Below are 24,301 nucleotides of genomic sequence, written 5' to 3'. Positions count from 1 at the left end.
TACTGGAGGAAGGTAGATGACACTACCACAACCATAGAGATACTTCCTGACATTGCAGTTACTCCTGACACATAAACTTCAGCTAGGTGACCACAGAAAGGAAAAAATTCAAGTGTGTGGCCCCAGCTGAAATAGCATATGATGCTGAGAGAAATTATCCAAAGGAAGGCGATGAGCTCCCTCAAGCTGTACTAAGGGATATCCAAAACTGTAATACACATTTACATTTGAAGCACACGTAGTCAATTCACCATATTATATTTAAAAAGTCTTTCATTAAAAATAGTGTTTTATGTACATTATCTTGTTATTCCTCCTTCCAGTTCAGTGAGGTGAGGATTATTATTATTACTATTATTTGAGACCGAGTCTCACTCTGTCGCCCAGGCTGGAGTGAAGTGGCATGATCACGGCTCACTGCAGTCTTGACCTCCTGGGCTTAGGTGATCATTCTGCCTCAGCCACTGGAGCAGCTGGGACTACAGGTGTGTGCTACTATGCCTGGCTAATTTTTTAAAAGTTTTTTTTAATAGAGATGAAGTCTTGCTATGTTGCTCAGGCTGGCCTCGAACTCCTGGGTTCAAGCAATCCTCTCACCTCTGCCTCCCAAAGTGCTGGGATTACAGGCACGAGCCAACGTGCTTGACCAAGAATTAATCTTTTCTCCATTGGACAGATAAGAAAACTGAAGCCCACAGTAGTCACACAGCTACTCAGTGGAGGAGCATTTGACTGAAACTAGGATATTTGAATTCAGAGCCCCATTCAGCATCATTCCCATCCTGATGGGCCAGTCCATTTGTATCTGATCAGCATCTACTCAGGGCTTTCAGTGTGAAGCACACCTTTCAATGTCCTGGGATGAACTCAGGCCAGTGGTTACTAATGTTGGCTTTGGATCCCAGAATGATTGCGGTGGGACAGACAGGAGGATATGTAAGAAGAGTATGAGTCATTAAGGTATGAAGGGAGAAAAGAATGGGATGAGAACTTGTGGGAGACATGAGAAAGGAGAAAAGGGAGGAAGCAAAAGAAGGCTTTGAAGAGGTGAGAGTGTATGAGGACTGTGAAAGAAAACAAGAAAATGTCTTCATGAAGCCACTAAAAAGGAGGAAGAAGAAAGAAGACAAAATGATGGGCCAAGCACATCAGTGACTGACTGAGAAGCAAAGTCGTCAACATCACCACAAAATCCCCTCTCACTCAGCAGTGGTTGTTTAGGCTTGAATGTGACGCAAGTGCTGGATATTCAGAGTGATCAGGAACCCTCAGGTGAACCCCTACAAATTTCCATCCCTTACCAAAATCACTTCTAAAACTAAAACCTAATCCTAATGTTGTAGACAAAACACAGGGTCAAACTATGGCAATTGAGGAAAAACAGATAAACAAATTAGAACAGATGCCTTGACTCTATGGTTCTTCCTTGGAACACAGGGTCCTTAACTGGGAGTCACAGACCCTAAAACTATTCATGGGGCACAAGAACTTGAGTGGGGTGGAGGAACTTCCATTTTTATTTTCACTCACGTCTACCTAAAGTAATCATTATCTCCTGTTGTGAGTGTAGACAGGGAACCACAGGAATGATTCCCACAGGAACTGTGACTTTGTCATCCGTAGATATCCACTCGGCTTGATGACCAAGCAGTGAAGTGCAAGCTGCATTTCCTAGTTCAACTAAAAGGAATTTTAGACTTCCTCTAAAACGCATTTTGAGCAAAGATAAGGGTGGATGGCTCTAAAATCATGCAGCTTCAACTTGATTGTGTAACAAGTCACCTAGAAATCCTATTAAAATGCAAATTGTGATTCAGCAAGTCTGGGGCAGGCCTGAGATTCTGCATGTCTAACACATTCCCAGGTGATTTATGACTCAGACATCGAGTAGCCGGACTGCAGTTATTTCGATGTAAAGCTATAAAGATACCAACTTTTTTTGGGGGGGGGACAGGAACTGAGTCTATGGAGCTCAGTTTGGTGTTCATTTTACATTTTCTATGATAATACGAATAGTTACTTCAAAAATATCCTCTTGGTGCTTATCAATTTATAGAGTTAGGCAAATTGCTCCCACATCTGTGTTTTCCTATCAATTTGCTCCTACCTTATTATTTCATGCATCACAAGGTATTAGAACCATTTGGTATACACACTCCCTGAGTGTGTGTGATGACCGTGTTTTCTTCATTTTTATCTCCAGATAAAATCTATCAGAACATCTTGCAAATATTAAGTTTTCGATAAACATTTGAGAGGGAGTTTATGGATGTCATGGAGTTTATGGTTTCTTTCTTAATCTTTGAACTGCAGACTTTGGCATTTGAAATGTATGATTCTTAACCAAAGCACGTTTGTGTTTAATCCCCAAAGCAATTTGGGGAGATAAAATATCTGCTGCTTAATTTTCCTCATCACCCAAATACTCCCTTTAACCTGGGGCTTACTTGTTTTTTAATTACACTTCGGTTTGTCTAATTTAGCCCGGGAGGCCTGTTCATCACTGAGAAGCACCACCAAAGATAGAACTAACACTTCTGGGTGCATTTCAGTCAAAAGATTTCCTGGCAGAACAATTTCTGGTTATTACAAATAGAGTTAATAGGAAGCACTGGCACACACGTTGCCGCCAAAGACACGTAGAATAAATTGTGGATGTCCCCGAATGGCCATAAAATAAACATTGTGTGGCTCTAAATCCAAGATGTTCAGGCCTTAGCCTTCTTAGCGAAGGCCTGTACAGGCGTGTTGAAAAGGCATCAGGGCCTTACCTGAAACTCAAATCCACAATCACAGTGATAAGGGGGGTGCACACTTTGAGTAGGTTGCTTGCATTTGGCCTGAAAGGACCAGGCTGGCTTGGACATGTACTTACACTTTTCTAAAAACTTTTCTAAAGTTTTACAGTTTGCACTCACATTCCTTCTCAGGGAGAAGGGAGTGGAAGGGCATATGGTGGAGTTGTCACCTTCAGGAGGATTTCTACCATCTCCTTAGCTCCTCAAGTGGGATTTTCCCACCTACACGCTCAGCTGGGGCTTCCCCTATCCCCAGTCAACCTCCTCTCCTAGGAGAAAAGCTACTGAGCTGCTTTCCAGGCCCTCATCAGTGAGATTCCAGATGGTGCCTCAGACTCAGGTATTGTTCCTGACATGCTGAGATTTTGCAGTTCTTTCCTGTGATTCCTGTGTCCTAGTTCTGCAGCTCAAATCTCCTCTCCCCAAGAGGCCTTCTTGGGATGTTATAAGCTTCTATTTCCAGGCAGACTGTGAATTTTTTTAATTTATTTTTTTTTAATTTTAAAAATTTTTTATTTTTAGAGACAGGGTCTTGCTACATTGCCCAGGTTGGTCTCAAACTCTCAACCTCAGGCGATCCTCCTGCTTTGGCCTCCCAAAGTGCTGGCATTACAGACGTGAGCCACCATGCCCAGCAAATACACTTCTTATTGAAATTATTCTGAAAAATATATACTCTGAATTCTTATTTTGGGATCTCCTGTGAGTATTGTCTCCCTCTTACTCTGCTACCTCTTTTCTGAATTGCCTGATCTCTTTCCTGGGGTTGCCCAGGGGTTGGGGGTCTGGGAACAATTCAGATAACAATGGCTGTGAGGTCTAGACTTCTAAGTAACATTTTTCCTACTAGTCAATTGAGTCACCTACTGGAGACCCCAAGACCTCTTAACCCCTTGGGCTGCCATTGGTCTGAGCTGTGCTTTGGGACTGCCCCTTCCTGGGCACTACTTCCCACCATGTGGGCAGCACAGCCCGGAGTGGTCCTTGTGGAGGTTTCTCAGATCATGTTAATCCTCTGCTCAAGATCTTCCAATAGCTCCCATCTCACTCCCAGTGAAACACAGGGGTCTTACAGAGGCCTGAAGACTCTTGAAAATCTGTCTCCCACCCCCAAAGTCCCATATTTCAGACCTGATACCTTATAATCCTCCTCAGAGAGAGCCACCCTGCTGTTTCTCCAATACCTCGGCCCATTCCCGGAGGGTTTGGCATGTCAATCCTTCTCTTAGAAGAATCTTCCTCCATATATTTGCGTGAGTCATTTCTTGACCTCCTAACTCAGATGTTGTCTTCTCAGCAAGTCCTTCCCTGCCTGCTCTATTTAAAATTGTCAACCACACTTGCCATCCTTCACCAAGCTCTCCTCTCTGTTTCCCATTTCTGATACTGTTTTACTTCCAAACCCTTATTCCTACCTAATATACTACATATATTACCAACTTATTTTGCTTATGGTCTGACTCCCCCCTTCTAGACTGAAATCTCCATAAACACCAGGATTGTTGTCATTTTTATTCACTACTATTTAAAAATATTTACTGAGCAGGCATCTACTAAGTAATTGCTGCATGAATGAATGAATGAATGAGAGTTTCTTTTTGAGGTGATAAAAATGTTCTAAAATGGATTGAAGTGATAATTGTGCACATCAGTGAATATACTAAAAAGTACATTTGGACAGTACACTTTAAATGAGTAAATTGTGTGGTAAATGAAATAAAGAAGAGAGAGAGGCATGGTAACCTAGTCATCATAACGAGGGAGATCTCTGTGGGTGCTCCACATGGGTAGGACATGGCCAGCAATCCTCTTCTGACACTGGCATGAAATCTGAATTAGCAAAGGCATCCTCACAATGGTTATAAAACTGGGGTTCTAGATTCAGAGGACCAAAGTTCAGATCCCAGCTGCACCACTTTCTAGCTGTGAGACCTTGGGAAAGTCACTACATTTCTCTCTCTATTTTTTAAATCTGCAAAACAGGGCTGATAGTAGTACTAAACTCCAACAGCTGTTGTGAGAATTAAATCAGAAAGTTTCTATAAATGGCTTAGCACAGCATAGGGCCCCATGATGAGTGTTCATTATATGGTTGCCAGTTTAATCTTTATTTTTATATTCTGGAGTACTGGGGATGGGTTAACTGAAGAAAGTCAGTTGGCAGTGACTGTAGGTGGGCCTCAAAGCCATTATCACCCATTAAAATGTACTTTGGCCCGCGGGTTCGAGACCCGCTTGGGCAAGCGAGATTTCATCTCTACAATAAATAAAACAAAATCAGCCAGGCATGGTAGCGAGCGCCTGTAGTTCCAGCTGCTTGGAAGGCTGAGGCGGAAGGATCGCCAGAGCCCAGCAGGTAGAGGCTGCAGTGGCCAGGAGCAGCCACTGCACTCCAGTCTGGGTGACTGATTGAGACTCCAACTCAAAAAAAAAAATGTGCTTTGACTTTCTCAGGTCTATCAAGGAAATCCCTCCTTATACCCAACCCAATTAACCATTCTTTCATTGCTTCGATCTTATTTCAGTAGTTCACAAACAAGGTGACTGGCCCATCAAAATCATGTGGACCTTGTCAAAGACAAATCTTGAGCCTCACATTTAGGTATCCAGCAATGGTTCTCAAAGTACAGTCCTGGGACGGAAAACATTACTGACACCAGCTCTGCAAGAGACCTGTTGAAAATTTAGTGTAGGTCCTATCAATCTGTTTTAACCCTTCGTGTGATTCTGATGCATGCTCAAGTTGAGAACAACTGACCAAGTAGAATCTGATTTTTGATAAGCAATTCATGTGTTTTTGCCCCATCATTTGCATATTGTCATCAGGGAACTAGTACTAGGACAACAGCATTACATTGAATCACCTGTTGCACAGAGATGGCTAAATCATCTGCAGATTTCCAACCCTACTAGCAGACATAGCCCAGGAATTCTCCTATATGTACAGACCCTCGATAAAGAAATGAACCGGTCATATTTATTCCTCTTAGAGTCCATTTCCTCCAGGCTCACTACTGTAATTTCTATCAAGTTGACTCATTTGTTTCATTTGTGGCATAAGCTTGTTCTCAAGGTTACTTCACTGCTAAATTAATTTAATCTATCTGTCACCAAATATTTATTCTGTCCCTACTATGCATCAAGACATTAATAACAACGGAGAAAATGTCTCAATTCACAGGAAAACACTTTGGAGGACAAAACTGATCATTAGTGGAGAGGGTGGCATTTCCCTTCACAGGGAGCCTCAGAAATTGTGTAGAACACTTTCCAAATTGGCCACTTAGATACTGACTATTCTAAACACAAGAGATTAGATGGTATATACATTTTTTTAATACTTAGGGTAAAAGGGGTAAAAATGTAATTTGCAGCATATTCTTAATTTTCTTAAAAAAAGTGTTTTCTATTTTTTTTGTGAGGTTTCAAAGATTCCCACAAAACTGTTATAAACTACAAATAAGTTAGTGAAAATAAAAACAATAAAACAGCCTCATTGGGGGAAGAGAGAGGAGTTTGGAAAAGATGCTAGAATAGTGGGTGTGGGGTAAATGCAGGACATATGCCCTGCTCCCTACCCTCTGCTGATGACTGTTTCTTGACTGGGAGAATGACCCCTGGCCATGGCCATCTGTATCCAGTCAAAATGTCCTTGAAGATAGGCACATTTGCGAACTCAAGGAAGTTACTAAGAGTCAACATCTTTGTTTCTGCATCTTCGCACATAATGCAATTGCTGTGTCTTGCTCTCTTGCCTACGCTAGGGGGATAGAATCTCTCCCCAAGTCTATTGGGGTGCAAGGAACTCTGTAGTTACCAGCAGCCATCAGTTCCCTTCCATAAGTCATAATAAACCCATGTCTTTACCAACCTGTTCTCTGGATGATTTCTTCAGAATAGGCAAACATTACACGATCACTCAGTTTGATTTGGGACTACTAAAAACGTGGAGTTTATAAAATGTGAGTGTGGTGGATGTTGTGTGGCCTAAACAATCTTCCAAGTTGGTGCCAGTTACACCTGCCCTTGTATTCTCTAAGTTATTGAAGAGTCTCAATAGTTTTCAATAGGAAAGAAGATTTTAGGGATGTGAAACTAAATCATGTTTCTCGGACTTACCAGTTTAATATGTTCTCGCTTCTGGTATTTCTCACTATAATACTGTTCTTGCCGAAGATTAAGCAGCTGTTGCTGTTGTTTGTCCTTCAGGTCTATTAACTTTTGGGTCATTTCAGCATCCAGGGCGGCAAGGTCTTGTTCAATCGTTGATGAACCATGGTCAGGGCTGCTGGGCTCTGACCTGCAAAGACACAGAGCTTAAGTCATAAAACATGCAGGTCATAACAAGGTAGAGGGCAGGTTGTGCACCAGAGTTCCTCCTAGAAAAAGTATTTTGTGCAGAAATAAATATTTTGGTAAGCCACTTAGAGTAGATGATGAGATCCCAAGGACAAGCTTAGCAACAAGAGAGTGAATGAAATTTGTGTTGCTCTAGAAAGAGGCAGGGGCAGAAAGAAAGTCAGGAAGTTGGGGGCTTTAATCATAGTGGTAGCCAGGTGTGGTGACTCATGCCTGTAATCCCAGCACTTTGGGAGGCAGAGACAAGATAATTGCTTGAGCCCGGGGGTTCGAGACCAGCCTGGGCAACTTGGTGAGACCTCATCTCTACAATAAATCAAAAAATTAGCTGGGCATGGTGGTGTGCACTTGTGGTTCCAGTTACTTGAAAGGCTGAGGTGGAAGGATCACTTAAGCCCAGCAGTTCGAGACTGAGGTGGCTATGAGTATGTCACTGCACTCCAGCCTAGCCAACAGAGTGAGACTCTGACTCAAAAAAAAATAAAGTAAAATCATGGTGGTGATGAGAATGATGATCCCTCTTTGGGAAAACCAATATCTAATTAAAAAAATTTCAGCCTATAATATTTTTAATTATTTTAAGATATAGCATGGATAATGTTATTCCCAGATACTTTTGTCCTCTGAAAACTTCAGTAGACTCTACATTGAATGGATTTTGTTGGAGGAGGTTGAAGATGTCCTGTGTTTTGCATCTGGGCTTGATGTGGATTATAAACAGATAGCATGTGTAGATGACATGTGCAGATAACCCTCCCAGACACCTGAATTCTGTTTTGTAACATGATTTTTAACAGCAAGGACACATAATGAAAGTAAGTAAGACTCTTTGAGGGCTGTATCACCTTCATTGATATCTTTACACAAATAGCACATCCTCAAAAAGCTTAAGTTTCAAAGAAAAAGAGATGCATTAGTTCAGTCTCATTCAGAGCACTCCCTCTAAGTAAGATGACTTTCTCTGCATTATTCTTAGAGACTTATACAAATATTTAGAAGGTTGCGAGTAATGTTGAAATAAATGAAAGCAATTCTCCCTAACTTAGCTGTGATTTCTTCAAATTTTGTACTCTGAACTTTCACTTGTAGGAAGCAATAGAGTAGGTGACAAAGATTTGGGAACAGTATAGAAGAGCAAGTATAAAAAAAAAAAAAAAAGATCAAGTACACTCTTTGCTTCTATATGGAACCGTTTCCAGAAGGAAAACTAAACCACACCTCAGATAACTAACACATGACACTCTATCTCCATATTTTTCACTTGAGGTCAGATAGACCAGGCAGAGGAAGGTTCTTAGAATCACCTGTCACTAATTCTGGTTGGATTTTCACTGAGTCAGACCAGCATCAACGGCATCACATGGAGAAGGTTGAAGTTTGTGTCAGGATCTTATTTTGTCAAATAAGGAATGCAGAATTCTCTCAAAAGTTTCTTTTACATTTTTTTTTAATTTCAGAGATGAGGGTCTCGCTATGTTATCCACACTGGTCTCGAATACCTGGTCTCAAGCAATTCTTCTGCCTTGGCCTCCCAAAGTACTTTTTGCATTTTTTGTGCAACTTCCAAATGAGAACTGCTCTTCATTCCAGTGTTGAGGAAACCCTGCCTCATGGTGTGAACAGAGGTTACACTGAATGATCTTTTATAGTAGGAAGTCAGTGTAGCCAAAACAGGAAGGTGTTTCTTCAGTGAGCTACATCCCCCCAAAAGAGGCAACTCTCATTTATTGACAACTCTCCATGTGCCAGGAGCACTCACAACCCAACAAGTAGGTGTGACCATGTCCAGTTTACATTTGAGGAAACCAGGGCACAGTGAGAAAGGCTGCCCGGGGACACAGACTGTAGGAGGGTAGCCAAGCTAAACCTGCACTCTTAAGAGCCACACAGTATCATTGGATGCCATTTTTTTTCAGAAAATATTTTTGAGTTAACTGTTCTTCACATTATGTGAAAAGTTTATTTGGGACAGTGAATATTTGAGTAGAAAATAATCTAATAGACGAGATGCTCATCCATTTATTACGCAGATGTTTTCAGGATTTTGCTGGGTATCAAGGGAAATGGAAGACAATTAGATATAACTGGACCTCAGTGGTGCTGACACTTGAAGAATCTTCCCGATGTATCTATAGATACTAAGTGCTTAGGGATACATTTTGGTTTTGTTTTTGAGGGACAGTGTAAGAAAATAACCAAATGAATAATGTTTCTGTATCTTTTGCAAAAACAGGGTTAAAGGCATTCCCCTTTCTGTTGCCTGATGCTGCTTGTATAAGATCCATGAAATAAAATCTTTGGTAATTTAATACTGGGAAAATGGTCATCTTGCAAGAGTAAGCAAGTTCCCTTTAATTAGATAAGGAGAATTATCAAACTCATATTTTCTTTTCTCAGAAACTAAGAGCTAAATTCATGTTCAAGGACAGAAATTACACTAAATGGTTGGTGCTGTCCAGTAGAAATATAGTGTGAGCTATATATGTGATTTTTTCCCACATGTGTAACTAAAAACATTTAGTAGTTACCTTAAAAAGTAAAAAAGAGATAATTGAAATTAATCTTAATAATATAATTTAACTTAATACATTCAAAGTATTATCTGAACATGTTATTAAAATAAAATAAATAGATACGTTGGAGTGACTTTACATTTTTAAAAAGTGAAGTCTTAGGAACCTGGTATATATTTATAGTTATAGCACATCTCAATGTTGACAAGTCCATTTCAAAGACTTGATAGCCACAGGTGACTAGTGGCATTCATACTGGATGGCAGGTCTAGAGAACTGGACAATAGCTTAGTCTGTGCATGTGTGTGCTGTTTTTCTATTTTCTTTCTTCTTTTTTTTTTTTTTTTGGAGTTGGAGTCTCACTCTGTTGCCCAGGCTGGAGGACAGCGGTACAGTCACAGCCACCCCAACGTCGACCTGCTGGACTCTGGTGATCCTTCCGCCTCAGCCTTCTAAGTAGCCAGAACTACAGGCATGCACTATCACACCAGGCTAATTTTTGATTTATTGTAGAGATGAGGTCTCATCAAGTTGCCTGAGCTGGTCTCGAACTTTCAGGCTCAGGCAATCCACTCCCTCGGCTTCCCAAAGTGTTGGGATTACAGGCTGAGCCACCAAGCCCGATCTATTTCTCTATTTTCATAGAATTTTTACATATGTGTCTTCTATGATGTTGCTTTGATATTTTATTGGAAGTTTGCAGGATATGACTTATAAGTAAACAAATAAATGAGTAACCAAACACATACATACCACCAAAATAGAAATTTAGGAGAAGTTTTAGACCATACTTTGCCCGAACTGACTGTGTAACTATAGGTAAATAATAATGCCTTTAGCTTTCAGCTTCCTCTCCGAAGAAGTAATACACATCACCTAGATGGTTCTGAAGGCTGCTCTAGCTCTAAGAAATGACGATTTTGTTGCTTTTTAAAACCCAAGTACTAGGTTGTGATTGTGCTTTCAAATTGGCCATAGGTTAGATCACATGTCACAATATGAATCTGAAAAATGCATCTTACCTCTCCCTGTGATCTTACTTGAGCATCAAAGTAAGATTATTCAGGAAAGGAAGGATGCAAGAGTCTTATACTGACGGTTACTTACATGCTTACATAGTTTCAGGGGGATTGATAAAATTTTCAGTTTGAGAATGCAACTTTATTTCTCAGTGGCAATTATTATTATTGTTGTTATTATGTGAATCACCCAAGACAGAAAGTGGCAATTATTATAAGTTAAGCTTTTGAGAGACTCTTAATTGAGAAAGTTGGTGATGATGTTTCCAAAAAACTTTGACTAATTCTGAAATTAACTTCATGCAGGATTTTCTAGAGCTGTGACGATCACTGGATTATCTCTAGCCATATTTTGTTCATGTGCTAGCCAACATATGACAAAAAAGGCTATCTGATAAGAGTAATTTGCACGCTATAGCTATAGAAAGATAAGTGGAATAATGGTTTTAAATGCTTTAAAAGGTTTTTCTGACCTCTCTGATAGAACAATTCATGAAAATATTACAAATACACTGAAATAGAACTAAAGAATACTTTTGCTTTTGGAAGTTATAAAGTTTCTAAACTATACACACTTTTTAACATGACTAATAACGTTTTATTTTTAAAATGGTTTTAGTTGATGTTTATGGATTTTAGAACAAAGCCTGTTAGGTTTTATATAATGCTCTGTCAGTACTCACTAAATAACTAAAATTAAAAATTAAAAAATACTTTTGACGATTAATTAAATAAACCCTGAGGAAGACAAGAATTGTCTGTGCCCTAGAGGGACAACAACCAAATTTAAAGTAACTTTGTTTACTTCCATTTCTCTAATTATTAAACTTTGAAGGAAAATATTTTTATGTAAACATTAACACTTGATTAGAGAGCTTCATGTTGCAAAATCTTATTTCTGCAAAGGACATTCAGAATCGAAATTTCAAAGAGTAAATCTCATAACATTTGGGATAGCTGATGAGTAAATTTACTTGGGAATGACTATTTTATGCATCCATTCATTTAAGAAATACTCAAAGAGATACATGGACCACTTCCAGAAAGCAGTTACAAGTCTAAAGAGATACAGGTTCCAAACTACTAAGTCATAGGACACTGTCACTATAGCCTTGTGTGTTGTGTGCACTCCTGGCTAGGTAATATGACCTCACTGAGCGTTGAGTCTTTACTTGTTCAGTGCAGGTGATGCCTGTATCTACTTCACAGTGAAACATGTGGACTCGTGCATGCAGGTGCTGAGCATATACATGTATGGGTTAAAATAGTGTCCACCAAAACTTCATGTCCTTTCCAGAACCTCAGCCTGTGACCTTACTTGAAAATAGAGCTGTTGCAAATGGAACAGTTAAGTGGACATAGTGGATTAGGGTGGTCCCTAATCCAATGACTGGTATCCTTCTAAGGGGGAAATTGGGACACAGACACACCCATGAGGAGATAATGTCATATGATAACAGAAGCAGAGACTGGAGTGATGTGTCCATAAGCCAAGGAATGCCAAGGATTGCTGTCAACTACCAGAAGCTAGAAGGGACAAAAATAAATTCCTCCTCTAGATTTATGAGAGAGCATAGCCCACTGACACCTTGATTTTAGACTCTTAGCCTCCAGAACTGTGAGAGAATATATTTCTACTAGTTTTAAGCCACCCAATTTGTGGCACTTTTTATGGCAGCCCTAGGAAACTGATACAGCATATCTGGCCAGTCCTTTGCTGACACTCATGGGAGTGGGTACTCCAGGACTGGGAACAGGTCCTCAATATGGGGCAAAAGAGGAAGTCCACTGTGGTCAGCTAGACTCTGTGCCACAAAGTGCAGGGATAAGCTATGGTGGGCAGCCTGCTTGTGGGGTTCTGAGAGCAGGTGACGCATTGAAATCCACATGGAAATCAGCAAGCAGAAAGCTGGGGTTCTCATAGCTGGCCTCAGGCCTTTGTTGGTGTTTAGAGGCAGGGTTTGCAGTGTTCACATGAGATTTGCAATTGAGAAAGGACCCATGAGCCCAGAGAATCCTAACTGCCCTATCTCATCAAGGTGGAATGTAAGCAGAAGGCAGAAGCTTTCATGTGGGATGCTGGGAGATGCGGCTGGAAAGGCAGGCAGCAATTAGACCAAAGAAGTCCTGTCAACCAATCTCCAATTTCTGGGATGCCCTGAAAGATTCCAGACCAGTGAACATCTGTGGGAAGTCTGTGGACCGGCAGCATCAGCCAACTTTGGGAGCTTGTTAGAAATGCAGCTCCATAGCCACCCAGGCCCCTGAGTCAGAAATTCTGAGGCCAACGTCCAGGAATCTGTTTTAACAAGTCTCCAACTGATTCCTGTGCACACTAAAATTGGGGATGTCCAAGTCTTGCTAGACAGTGAAGTGTCACAAACAGATACAGTGTTGATGGCAGGATGAGTTCCATTCTCTACAAGGATATCTGGGAGCTGCAGAGTATACAAGCAGGTTTCTTCTCTTGTACAGGTTTCTGATCCCATATCTCATGCTCCTTTTTTTTTTTTTAATTTATTTTTATTTATTTATTTTTTTTGAGTTGGAGTGTCACTCGGCTGCCCAGACTAGAGTGCAGTGGCCACTCCCGGCCACCGCAGCCTCGACCTGCTGGGCTCCGGCGATCCTTCTGCCTCCGCCTTCCGAGTAGCCGGAATTACAGGCATGCGCCACCACGCCAGGCTGATTTTTTGATTTATTGTAGAGATGAGGTCTCGCTGCCCAGGCGGGTCTCGAACCCACGGGCTCAGGCAATCCACTCACCTCAGCCTCCCAAAGGCGCGGGATTACAGGCTGAGCCACCGAGCCCGGCTCTCATGCTCCTTTTAAAGCAAATCAAGAATACACTCCCTTCTCTCCATCTCTGCTACCATCATCCTAGACCAAACCACCATCTTCACTCAGCTGAACTTGTGAAGAAGTTTCCCAACTGATATCCCCATTTCTGCACTGAATCCCCTGACCCTACTTTTCAGAGTACTGCCCTTGGACGGTGCTGCCCAGGACCCAACTCACATATGATGAGTCAGCACTTGCACCTGACAAGACCCCCACGACGACTCATGTTCATTTGGGAAGCACAGTTCAAAGGTCCATTTTCCACACAGTGGCTAGAGTAATTTTTTGAGAATATTATTATATTGACCATGTCAATTCCAATTAAATTTCTTTATTCAGTGGATTCCCTAAAGAGCCTAGTGATGGGATTCTCCTTATTTCTCGGACTTCATTTTGTTTCACTCCACCCATGTACTTTGCCAGCTTTCCTGTTCCTGGAACAAGTCCATTTTTTTTTTTCCTGCCTCAGGGCTGTTTTCTCCCGCCTGGAACAAGTCTCCCTAGTTCTCTGCATAACTAACTCTGCTGTATTCTTTATGTGTCACCTCATTTCAGATCAACATGTCAGAAGGGATCTCCCATCCCCAGTCATTCTCCATCACTTGATACTGTTTATTTCTTACTTTGACAGTCTTTATCACAATCAGAAATTATGTTATATGTTTGTTTGTTTATTGTTTGTTTTCCCCACATTTACCATGTTAGCTATTTGTGATAACTGCATAGGTCATGTTTGTTGCTGTGCCCTCAGGGCACAGTAGGCACTCAATAAATATTAGCTGAATGAATGTGTGAGAGATGCTTTTCACCATCAGGGTCTGGTTTCATGGGGCTATAGGGTCCCAGGCCCAAACATAGGGGTTACTTGTGCAGGGCATTATGGGTTTCAGACAGGGCAGCAAGAGAAAGGTGAAATTTCTCTTCTTTATAAGACCAGTCACCTCTTCAACTAGTTTCTAGGTACAGAAGGCAAAATTTTATACTCACCAGACTGGCAGCTGTGATGTGGTAAGTCAGCCAATTGGTATTGGGATCATAGGCTAGAACTCAAGGGAGAACTTCTTGCATATCTATTCTTAGAACTTGGTTAAATAAAAAAAATCAAGACCACAAGCAAAACTCAGCTAAGGCAACTCAAGAGCTGTAGGGAATGAAGGAGGTTATGTGGCTTTCCTTCTTGTGTTGCTATAGGCCTAAAAATACAGCACAAAATATAAAAAATCCATGCTAATGATTCTTTCTTCATATTATGAAGCAAGCAAACAAAAAATACTCATTGATCTTACTTTTTCTTACTGTCCTTTTTGGCAGTCTTTTCCAAAGCTGCTCTCCTTCTCAAGTAGTCATTCTGAATTTCATTATATTTTGTAGTGTGTTCTTTGATAAGGTCAGTGGTTTTCTTGTGGTGTCTCTTAACAAGATCTTTCATTTCTTTGTAGTGCTTCTTTTGAAGTTTCACGAACGATTTCTGTTGCTTTAGCTCTTCAATGGTCTGTGCCTCCACTTCTGCAACAAATGAGTATGAGAGCTTAGGGAATGCAAGGACTGAAAGTCCAGATGTAGAGAGGAATGGCCACCTGCTTTTTGAGCAATGCTTGATCTTGGCCAACTGGAGCTGAAGAGCTTTGATGTCAGATACAGGGGGACCCAAAAAACCCAGAATTATTTATTTGGGGGCAGGCCCCTTGTAGTACAGGCTTCCCTCACCAGATAAGTGTTCTAGGAACCCAGTGGCATCAATGTACCAGCTAGCATTGTTGTGAGATGCTGTGTTTGGCTTCAGTGAATTCTTGTTTTTGGAAATTCTTTCAATGTGTTTGCCCATGTCATGATGGGTGATTTATGAGTGCACCTGCACATACCTCACTGAGTACGATAAAAAACAGCACGACCCCCATGCCCCACCCTCCCTATTCACCCCTTTTCAACCTGAGCAACTTAAAAAAAAATTTTCCCTAGATAAAAAAAGTTTTCAAAGGGAAACATTTTGCCAATGTGAAAGAGGTAAAACAAAAACAGCAGAAGCACTAAAAGGCATAAAAACTGATGACTTCAAAAACTCTTTTGAGCAGTGGAAAAAGTGTCTCACTAGGTGTATTGCATAAAACGGGGAGTACTTTGAAGGTGACTGAAGTTTAAATATGTAAGACTAAATACACATTTTTAAATACATACATTCCATTTTTGGCCCCTCCCAATATATCTGGGTTCCAGTCTTGCTTTATCATTTGCTAACTTTTTGACTATATTATCAAACCTCTAAACAACCCAATTTCTTCCCTTGTGAATATATAATGTTTGGGTTCCCTAGAAGCAGAGCTCAAGATGGGGATCCAGGTGCATGTGAGTTACTGAGGGGTCTCAGTGCAGGGGAGCAAAAAAAGCAGGTGGGACTGGTAAAGGAGTTGAGCAGGAATGTGGTCCAGAAGAAGTGGCTACTGCCACATCCCACGGGGAGTCTGGCATGGGAGTTGTACCTCAGAGTTGGTCTCATCTTAAGGCAAGTAGGTCAGTTTATTGCATATTTGGGACAGTCAGTGGGGGAAGGGAGGCATAACCTTCTGGGGACGGGGCTTCCTTTCAGTTGAGGGCAATTTTGCAAAGAAGAGGAAGCTATGAACTGCTAGGACCCAATCTTGCCCAAGGCCAGGAAATAGGGGCACCTGATGTACAGGGGATCTGAGCAGGGTACCTGACAGCATCCGCTATAAGGATTATACAACATCTACTGCTTTATAGGGTGGACCATTATGATGATGAAATACAATATTTCACAGAAAACATTTAACACAGTTTCTGGCACTATGCCTGAAGTAGCTTGGCTAATGACTATGTAGGTTCTATAATCCCATCTCTAAGAAGTAGCATTCATAAAATAGACATCATAAGGATGTACATTTATCACAACAGCATACAGCAGTGAAGTGTTTTGTGGGAAGATCCCTTAATCTGATTTGCACAAAGGCCCCCGAAGGCCTAGTGGAACTCTATATTACTATATCATATTTTATCCAATGCCAAGAAAACTTTTAGTATGACAGAGCCTGACCTTAAAACAGTCTGTATTTTACTGCCATATCTCCTCTGTTCTAGAATATTCATTTAAAAAAATATGTTAACATTTCTGAAACCAAGATGCATCTGATGGTCAATGGGTATCACAATGTGTCAGTGCTTTTCTTTCTCAGCAAGACACGAACTGTGACATGCCTTACAATAACTGGTGTCTTAGCCTCAGTGAATTATCATTTAATTGGACCTAGATTAAGTCATAGTTCATATATGTCCATTCTTTGATTTAATTTTCTACTTCTGGGAACAAAAAATGTTACTATAATTATTTAGAACTGTCAAAAGATTCCAAAATAATATATGCCATGCATAACAACAGATTTAAATAGAAAATCAGGTGTCCAGTGAATAAACATGGAGAGTAATAATTTATGTTCTTAAATGTTGAGGCCTTTAAGCAATCAAAATATGTTTATTTTTCTCATACCGTACCTATTCTTCTGACACTTTTTTTTTGAGAATGAGGCCATAGAGAGAACCAGGTATGTTTATTTAATGGTTTCCCTCAGGCCCAAACTGATTCATTATTGTTGCATGGCTTATTACATTAAGATTTTATAATCCTAAGGAATTGCTGCATTCTTGGTGACAGATTTAATTTTAAAATGGTTTACATCATATTAGCTATAGGGAGTTTAGAAACAGAGTTCCAGATGTTCAAATCAATGATAAAAACATTTCACAAAAGGTATTAATTTTTAAAAGTCTGTAGATGAGAGGCTGTTCCTTAGAATACACTCTCAGTATACAGGTAACATCCATTTTATAAAGACACAAATATCACTTATAAAAAAGCCACCTAGAGATAACCACAGCTAATATATTGATATAGACCACTGCCTTTCCTCTATTCATTTACATTACATTCAAAGCATTCATTACATATTTTTTTTAAAAATTGAGATAGGGTCTTGCTATGCTGCCCAGGCTGGTCTTGAACTCCTGGGTTCAAGGGATTCTCCCACCTCAGCATCCCAAAGTGCTGGAATTACAGGCATGAGCCACTATGCCTGGCCTATTTACCATTTACATACCTTTAAACCATTGGAATCATGTTCTAGGAACACTTCTGTCTCTTGTTTGATGCATTAAAGTTGTATTGCTTTCCTTGGAACTAAATGTTTTAAAATATGTTTTGTTTCTTTTTGGTATGCTCCTCAAGTATTTTATTTATGCATATTTTATGCATGTTTTATGAATTATAAAAGCACTCATAAGAGTACACAAATCATAAATGTACTGCCTTATACATTTTTACAAAGTTAAAATAAAATTTTTTTGTCCTTTCTTCCACTGTGAGGTTTTCACAACGTTAATGTACTTCAATAACCATCACCCAGGTCAAAATCAGATATCGCCAGCACCCCAGAAGCCTTCTTTTAGGCTCCTGTTCTCCACCAAGTATAACCAAATGCAGGTTTCTAGTAGCATAAATTAGTTTTGCCTGGCTTTGGACTTTATGTAGATGATTCTTTTGTGTCTTCTACTTTTTCCTCCACATTATGTTTGTGAATGTTATTCATGTTGTTGTGTGTGATCATAGTTTATTTATTCCTGTCACTGCACTCAATTTTATTCTGTGCATTTATCACAATTTATTTCTCTATCCTACTGTTGATAGACACCTGGTTGTGTATAGACTTTTGACCCTTACCAGTGGTGCTGCCTTTGATAAACATGTGTGTACATTTCTTTTGTGCACGGAGCCAAGTATTACAAACATTTATAAGATTCCACTACGTGCTGCTAATTGCACTGCAGAAAACTTATATCAATTTTGTTCCGCCAGTCTATGAAACTGACCAAATATAAAATACTTCCAAACTGTCTCACGGTTCTTCAACACAGTGCGTTTTATAGTCATGAGTGGACCATATTCTATGTAGCTAAAACATGATTTATTGTATTGTATTTATTGTATTGTCAGGACTCTGGGAAGACAGGCATTCCTGTTCACTGGACCACATTTCTAGCATGAAACCTGATATTATATACCAGAGACAAGATATCACATTGATTCTAAAATAGCTATTTTGTGGAACTATATTATTTTTATGCCAGCAGGATCCTATCTACCAAGTATGGTTACTTCTCTATAATTACATCATGTAATGTGGACTCAACCAGGACTGTATGACTGTAGATATTTTAAAGAAGAAATATGAATGGTGTTATTTTTCAGACATGAATGGAAGTTTTCTCTCCTCTAAATACTTATACTGTGTTATATTCATTTGTCTAATTTGGGGGAAGGGGGTTAGTATTTACCTGTTAAGACACTCTGAATGAGATCTTCTGTTTTGGCAGGTGCCTTTACGGAACCTGCAATAAAAAGATAAAATAAATAGCTTTCTTTAACTTTTTACATTTTATTCTTCTTGTCAACAAACAAACAACAAAATCACATTTAGTCCTTGAATCTGAGTCTCTCTTCAGAGAAAAATACAAATTGTGGGAGAAAATTATTTATAAAATTATTTTTTCAAAAAGTCTTTGTTTTATAATGCTGAGACAAACCTAATTAAGTCTGAAATTATACACTCCATTAAGAAGGAGAGAAAGGACATCCCTCTACTTTGAATCAAAACAACATATTCAGTTTGTGTAATGCTACTGCCTCCCTTTGGCAACATCAGGTATGACAAATGACCTTTTAAATATCAAATGTTGACCAGTAGGCAATAAGGATTGTTGCAGGCAAGATCCATTGATGGATGTTAAAATCAGGGAGTAAAAGTTTAAGGAGAAACAAGTAATGCACAGTCTCAAAGTATCTCTCCAAGGCTGTGTGCAGTGGCTCACATTTGTAATCCCAGCACTTTAGAAGACCAAGGTGGGAGGATGGCTTGGCCCCAGGAGTTCAAAGCCAGCCTGGGCAACATGGCAAGACCTTGCCTCTACAAAAATGTCAAAAAATTGGCCAGGTGTGGTGATGTACACCTGTAGTCCCAGGTACTTGGAAGACTGAGGTGGGAAAATCACCTGAGCCCAGGAGTTTGAGGCTATGGTGAGCTGTGATTGCACCACTGCACTCCAGCCTGGGTGACAGAGTGAGCGCCCATCTTGAAAAAAAAAAAGGATTAAAAAAAGTATCCCTTCCAATATATGTAAAAGGGGAAAGTCATAAACTTTAGTGGAGAAACCACTTTAACCAAGTGACCCAACATCATATACCAGAGACAAGACATCATGTACCCCTCATGGGATGCCCTGAGATGGGCACAGCATCGCTTTTGTGGTATCCTTGCCTAAAATGCATGCCCTCAATCTAATCATGGAAAAACATCTAACCAATTCAAATTGAGGGACATTCTACAAAACAACTGACCAGAATTCTTCAAAAGGTGTCAAGCTTATGAAAGACCGGAAAGATTGAAGGACTGTTACACATTACAGGCAGTGAAGAAGACATGGCAGTGAGATACAATGTGGGCTCCTGAGGTAGAGACTAGAACAACGAAAGGACATCAGCGGAAAGCAGGTGAAGTTCAAACGAGGCCTGCAGTTCCGTTCAGAATACTGTGCCCATGTTAGTTTCCTGGTTTCAACAATTGCACGTGATCCTGTCAGATGTTAACTTTAGGAAAAGCAGAAGTCATTTTTTTCAAGGTATTTTGTGCCACTTAAACAATGTTTTCTGTAAGTCAAATTATTCAAAAATAGCAAATTAAAAAAAAAAATCAAATGCTAACATGTTAAATTCTCTTTTAGTCCCAGAAGCACAAGATTCGGTCTAGGAAATATAGTGAGACCTTAGTCTCAAAAAAAAAAAAAAATTGCCAGGAGTAGTGGCATGCTCCAGTAGTAACATTTACTCAGGAAGCTGAGGTAAGGATTGTGTCAGCCCAAGAGTTTAAGGCTGTGGTGAGCCGTGATGGTATTACTGCATTCCAGCCTGGGTGATGGAGTGAGATCCCGACTCAAAACAAAAAAAAAGAAAAAGGAGTACAAGACTGTATTTTCTCACATGTTTAAATGACATATTTCAGAAGCACTCAAAATGTTTGCATTTGGTATATATATTTTTATTTGAAAATTCACTTCTTGTTGAGGATTAAGTCATGTTCTTCCTGTTACTGATTTCAATAACCTTTTAGAAAGCATAGTCTTTGCCCAGGCATGTTGGATACAAATTAAATATAATTTGTTCTTTTCAAAATCTCACTCTTGGCTGGGTGTGGTGGCTCACACCTATAATCCCAGCAATTTGGGAGGCTAAAGCTGGAGTATCCTTGGAGCCCAGGAGTTCAAGACCAGCCTAGGCAACATAGTAAGACCTTGTCACTACAAAAAAATCAAAACAATTAGCCAGGAGTGGTGGTGCATGCCTGTAGTCCCAGCTACTCAGAAGGCTGAGCTGGAAAGATTGCCTGAGCCCAGGAGTTTGAGGTTGCGGTGAGCTGTGATCATGCCAACACACTCCAACCTGGGTGAGAGTGAGACCCTGATTCAAAAAAATAAATAAAATAAAATCTAATCTCACTCTTTCCCAAGAGAAATATGCTTCTACTCTAAATAAAAGATCTAGATTTTATCCTTGCCCTGTCCTTGTGTGACAAGGAAGGGTGGGAACTTGAAGCTCTGCCTTTGTGGGAGGAAACTCTTTTCCCTTTTTATTTGCTGTATTAACCAACTCAACATAAAATCATCAAGAGCATGTGATTCTTCAGCACTGTGTGATGTACAAAGCCAGCAGCATCCTGAAGCTGATCCCAGGAAGGCTAGCATCTACTGGGAGGAAACAGGATGTACACATAAGGGATAATTACATAAAGCAGCATAAGATTATATGTCAAAGTCAGTTGCATAGAAATAGAAGGGTTTTTCTGAGAAATGAAACATGAGTGTAGCTTTGGTTGGAGAACAGAACACAAAGCAGGAATGTTAGCATCATAGGGAACTGTGTCAAGCCTGACTTCACTCTTCGCTGGCTGTGTGGCCTTGGAGAAGTGCTCAATCCCCTCAGGACTGCAGTTTATTCATCTGCACAACAATCTACCCTCATGGGCCTGGCATGAGGGTGAAATAAAATTATCATGTGAAGGACTTAGCGGGGTGTCCAACCCCTGGCAGACACCTTGAGGTTATTGAAAAGAAAGTTTGAGAAAGAGGGAAAGATGCTTTTGGCAAAGACTGAATAAAGTAGGGTTAAGAACGTGTTTCTAAAGCATGATTGTTTATAAATTGCTTGAAGAACTCCTCACAAACCCGGATGGATCATAATCCGTCAGTATATAAAGATACAGGAAGTCTGGGTGATTATTTTTTGTTGGGGCTTCATAAGTTGTCAGCAGAGCCAGATGAGCACTTATGGGTCTCTCTTGGCATTCATTCATTCATTTGTTAATTCATTGCACATTTACAGAGCACTTCCCAAGTCCATGCTTCTTTCCTCACTTGATACTTTAACCAAACGAGACCACCTCCTTCAGTGACATGAACACACAGAAGCTCTTACTTGTGTTGTAAAGCTGGCTTTTCAGCTCACTTACCTGGAGCTGGTTGATTGTGGAGAGCCTGGGTAGGTGGCTTGGGTGCCAGGGACGTAGTGTGATTAACCCCATTTTCTGCTGGGGTTGTCCTCGCTTCACTTGGAGCCTCTGATGGCGTTTCTCCAGGATCAGCCTGAAATCATCAATGTCCTTTCAATTTCCACATTCCTTATTATTCTTTAATTGCCTTCCTAAGCCAACATGGCTACATTTTTTTATAGCATTTTCACAACTCATTTGGAGTTTGAAGTATCACATTTGATGCTGTCTGGAAAGCAGGGTAAAAACAGCATGACGTTGAACCATGATCATGGCGGGTTAATTGTACAAACAGCTCTGATTTTTGCTCCAGTCTGTGCGTATGCCCTTGGCAGTGTCCTTGCATCCTGACTCTGGACGTGATCACGTGACTTGCTTTGGTCAAATGAAATAGGAGCAAAGTTGACGCGCATAAGGCATTTGTGCATTTCCCCACTCTTTCTCAGACCCTGCTATAGCAATGGAGAATGAGAGGCCTTGTGGAGGAGAGCTGTCCTGGCCAAGGATGTCCCAGACCAGTCAGCCTCTACATGAGTGAGTCCAGTGAAGGTGAGCTGAGCCTGGTCTGGATTGGCAGGACTGCCCAGCTGGCCAGATAACTCAGGAAAAAGAATACACAGTTTATGCTATAAGCCACTAAATTTGGGGTTGTTTGTTTTATACAAATTGCTATTTGATGTCATGGATAAAAGTGCAGATTTTGAAGCCAGACTTGCCTTGGTTCAATTCTGTCCCTGCTGCTTACTTGCAGTGTGACATTGGGAAGGTCTCTTAAGTCTCTGTGTCTTAGTTTTCCCATCTTTATGGATGAGGATATGTATATTCAGGGGAACATAATATTAGTTATCTTGTTCGATTACTTAGAGGATCAAATAAGTTAATATTTATAAAGTGCTTTGAGTTGTTCCTAGTACAGAGTAAAAATGTCAGTATTAAATAACGTGAACATTGTCAGAATTTAAATGTAATTACTTATGCTAAAAACAAAAAAGACAACTTGACAAATAGAGCCAGGAAGGCCATAAAAACAGGACTCTCATGCATAAGAACCTGGTTACAAAAACTATCACAAGGATGGCAAAAACCACAACCTTGCACAAAGCCCATCGCAGACTTACATAAAAAATACTTCTGTGAGGCCGTCTTTGCCCAGCAACTGCCTATTCAACCTCAGGTTGATGTCATCCTTGTTATTGATCCTTGTAGCCAAGGATAATCATCACAAAAGAATTATGTAATCCTCCTTATTTTTCCTCTAAAGACCTCTGTCTTCCTTTCCTTCCCTGAATACATACATAGCTTACTGTGCATCTACATTCTCACTGCAATGCCATATTCTTCAATAAATATTATTTTCTTTTAAAGTATATCTCCGCTGTTTATGTTGATATAAATTAAAACATTTGTGCTTATGCAATACAACCAATGAATAATCATAATAAACGCATCAAAACTTATGAATTCTCGACTCCACATCCTCAAGCAACTAGTCCACTGTATCCTAGACAGAACAAACATTTAATAAATGGTGTTGAATAAATGCTGACCCTTAAAAATAATTGCCTTCATAATTACATATTATTTTAACGTTGCTTTCAGTGCTCTAAATTCTTTATAACTCTTCATTAGGATTGTCTTCCAAGTCCATAGCAGTTTTACTGACAGTGAGTTTTCCCAATGTTCTCCTTGGTAACACATTTTAAAAAATACATCAGGAAATATATTATTCCACAAGTCATGTGGATGCCAACACTGTGACGTTTTGATGTGTAATTACAGATCACAGACTGTCATAACATGTTTTATGAAAAGAAAGATGAGAGTGAAAACAGTGACACTGATTGTCACAAGTGGCTTTTAGTCCTTCAAATTATCTTTAAGGCATCTTCCCGTTCTAAGTGGTGGCAGAACTTATTTTATTTTTAAAAATTTTATTTTTACTGTTTATTTTGGAATCATGATCTTCTTTTTTTTTTTTTTTTTTTGAGTTGGAGTCTTACTTTGTTGCCCAGACTGGAGTGCAGTGGCCATTCCTGGCCACCGCAGCCTCGACCTGCTGGGCTCCGGTGATCCTTCCACTTCAGCCTTCCAAGTAGCTGGAACTACAGGCGTGCGCTACCATGCCTGGCTAGTTTTTGATTTATTGTAGAGATGAGGTCTCGCCAAGT

At 40.1% G+C, this 24,301-nt stretch overlaps 1 protein-coding gene across 3 annotated transcripts in view; it reads right to left on the bottom strand.

The window, feature by feature from the left end:
• PLCB1 (phospholipase C beta 1) overlaps positions 1-24,301 on the bottom strand; it is a 283,302-nt gene that overhangs the window by 115,964 nt on the left and 143,037 nt on the right. For all 3 annotated transcript variants that reach the window (XM_008055186.1, XM_008055185.1, XM_008055187.1), the window contains exons 21-24: positions 22,095-22,227; positions 18,871-18,924; positions 14,817-15,036; positions 6,918-7,098 (exon numbers count right to left, since the gene is read on the bottom strand). In XM_008055186.1, the coding sequence (XP_008053377.1) occupies positions 6,918-7,098; positions 14,817-15,036; positions 18,871-18,924; positions 22,095-22,227 (588 nt within the window). The remainder of the gene's footprint in view (positions 1-6,917; positions 7,099-14,816; positions 15,037-18,870; positions 18,925-22,094; positions 22,228-24,301) is intronic.

The sequence above is a fragment of the Carlito syrichta genome, unplaced genomic scaffold (genome assembly GCF_000164805.1).
Source record: "Carlito syrichta isolate Samal-C Ts95f unplaced genomic scaffold, Tarsius_syrichta-2.0.1 Scaffold301764, whole genome shotgun sequence".
Classification (NCBI taxonomy): Eukaryota; Metazoa; Chordata; class Mammalia; order Primates; family Tarsiidae; genus Carlito; species Carlito syrichta.
Note: the sequence above shows the minus strand (reverse complement) of the source record. Positions and strands in the feature narration are given on the sequence as shown.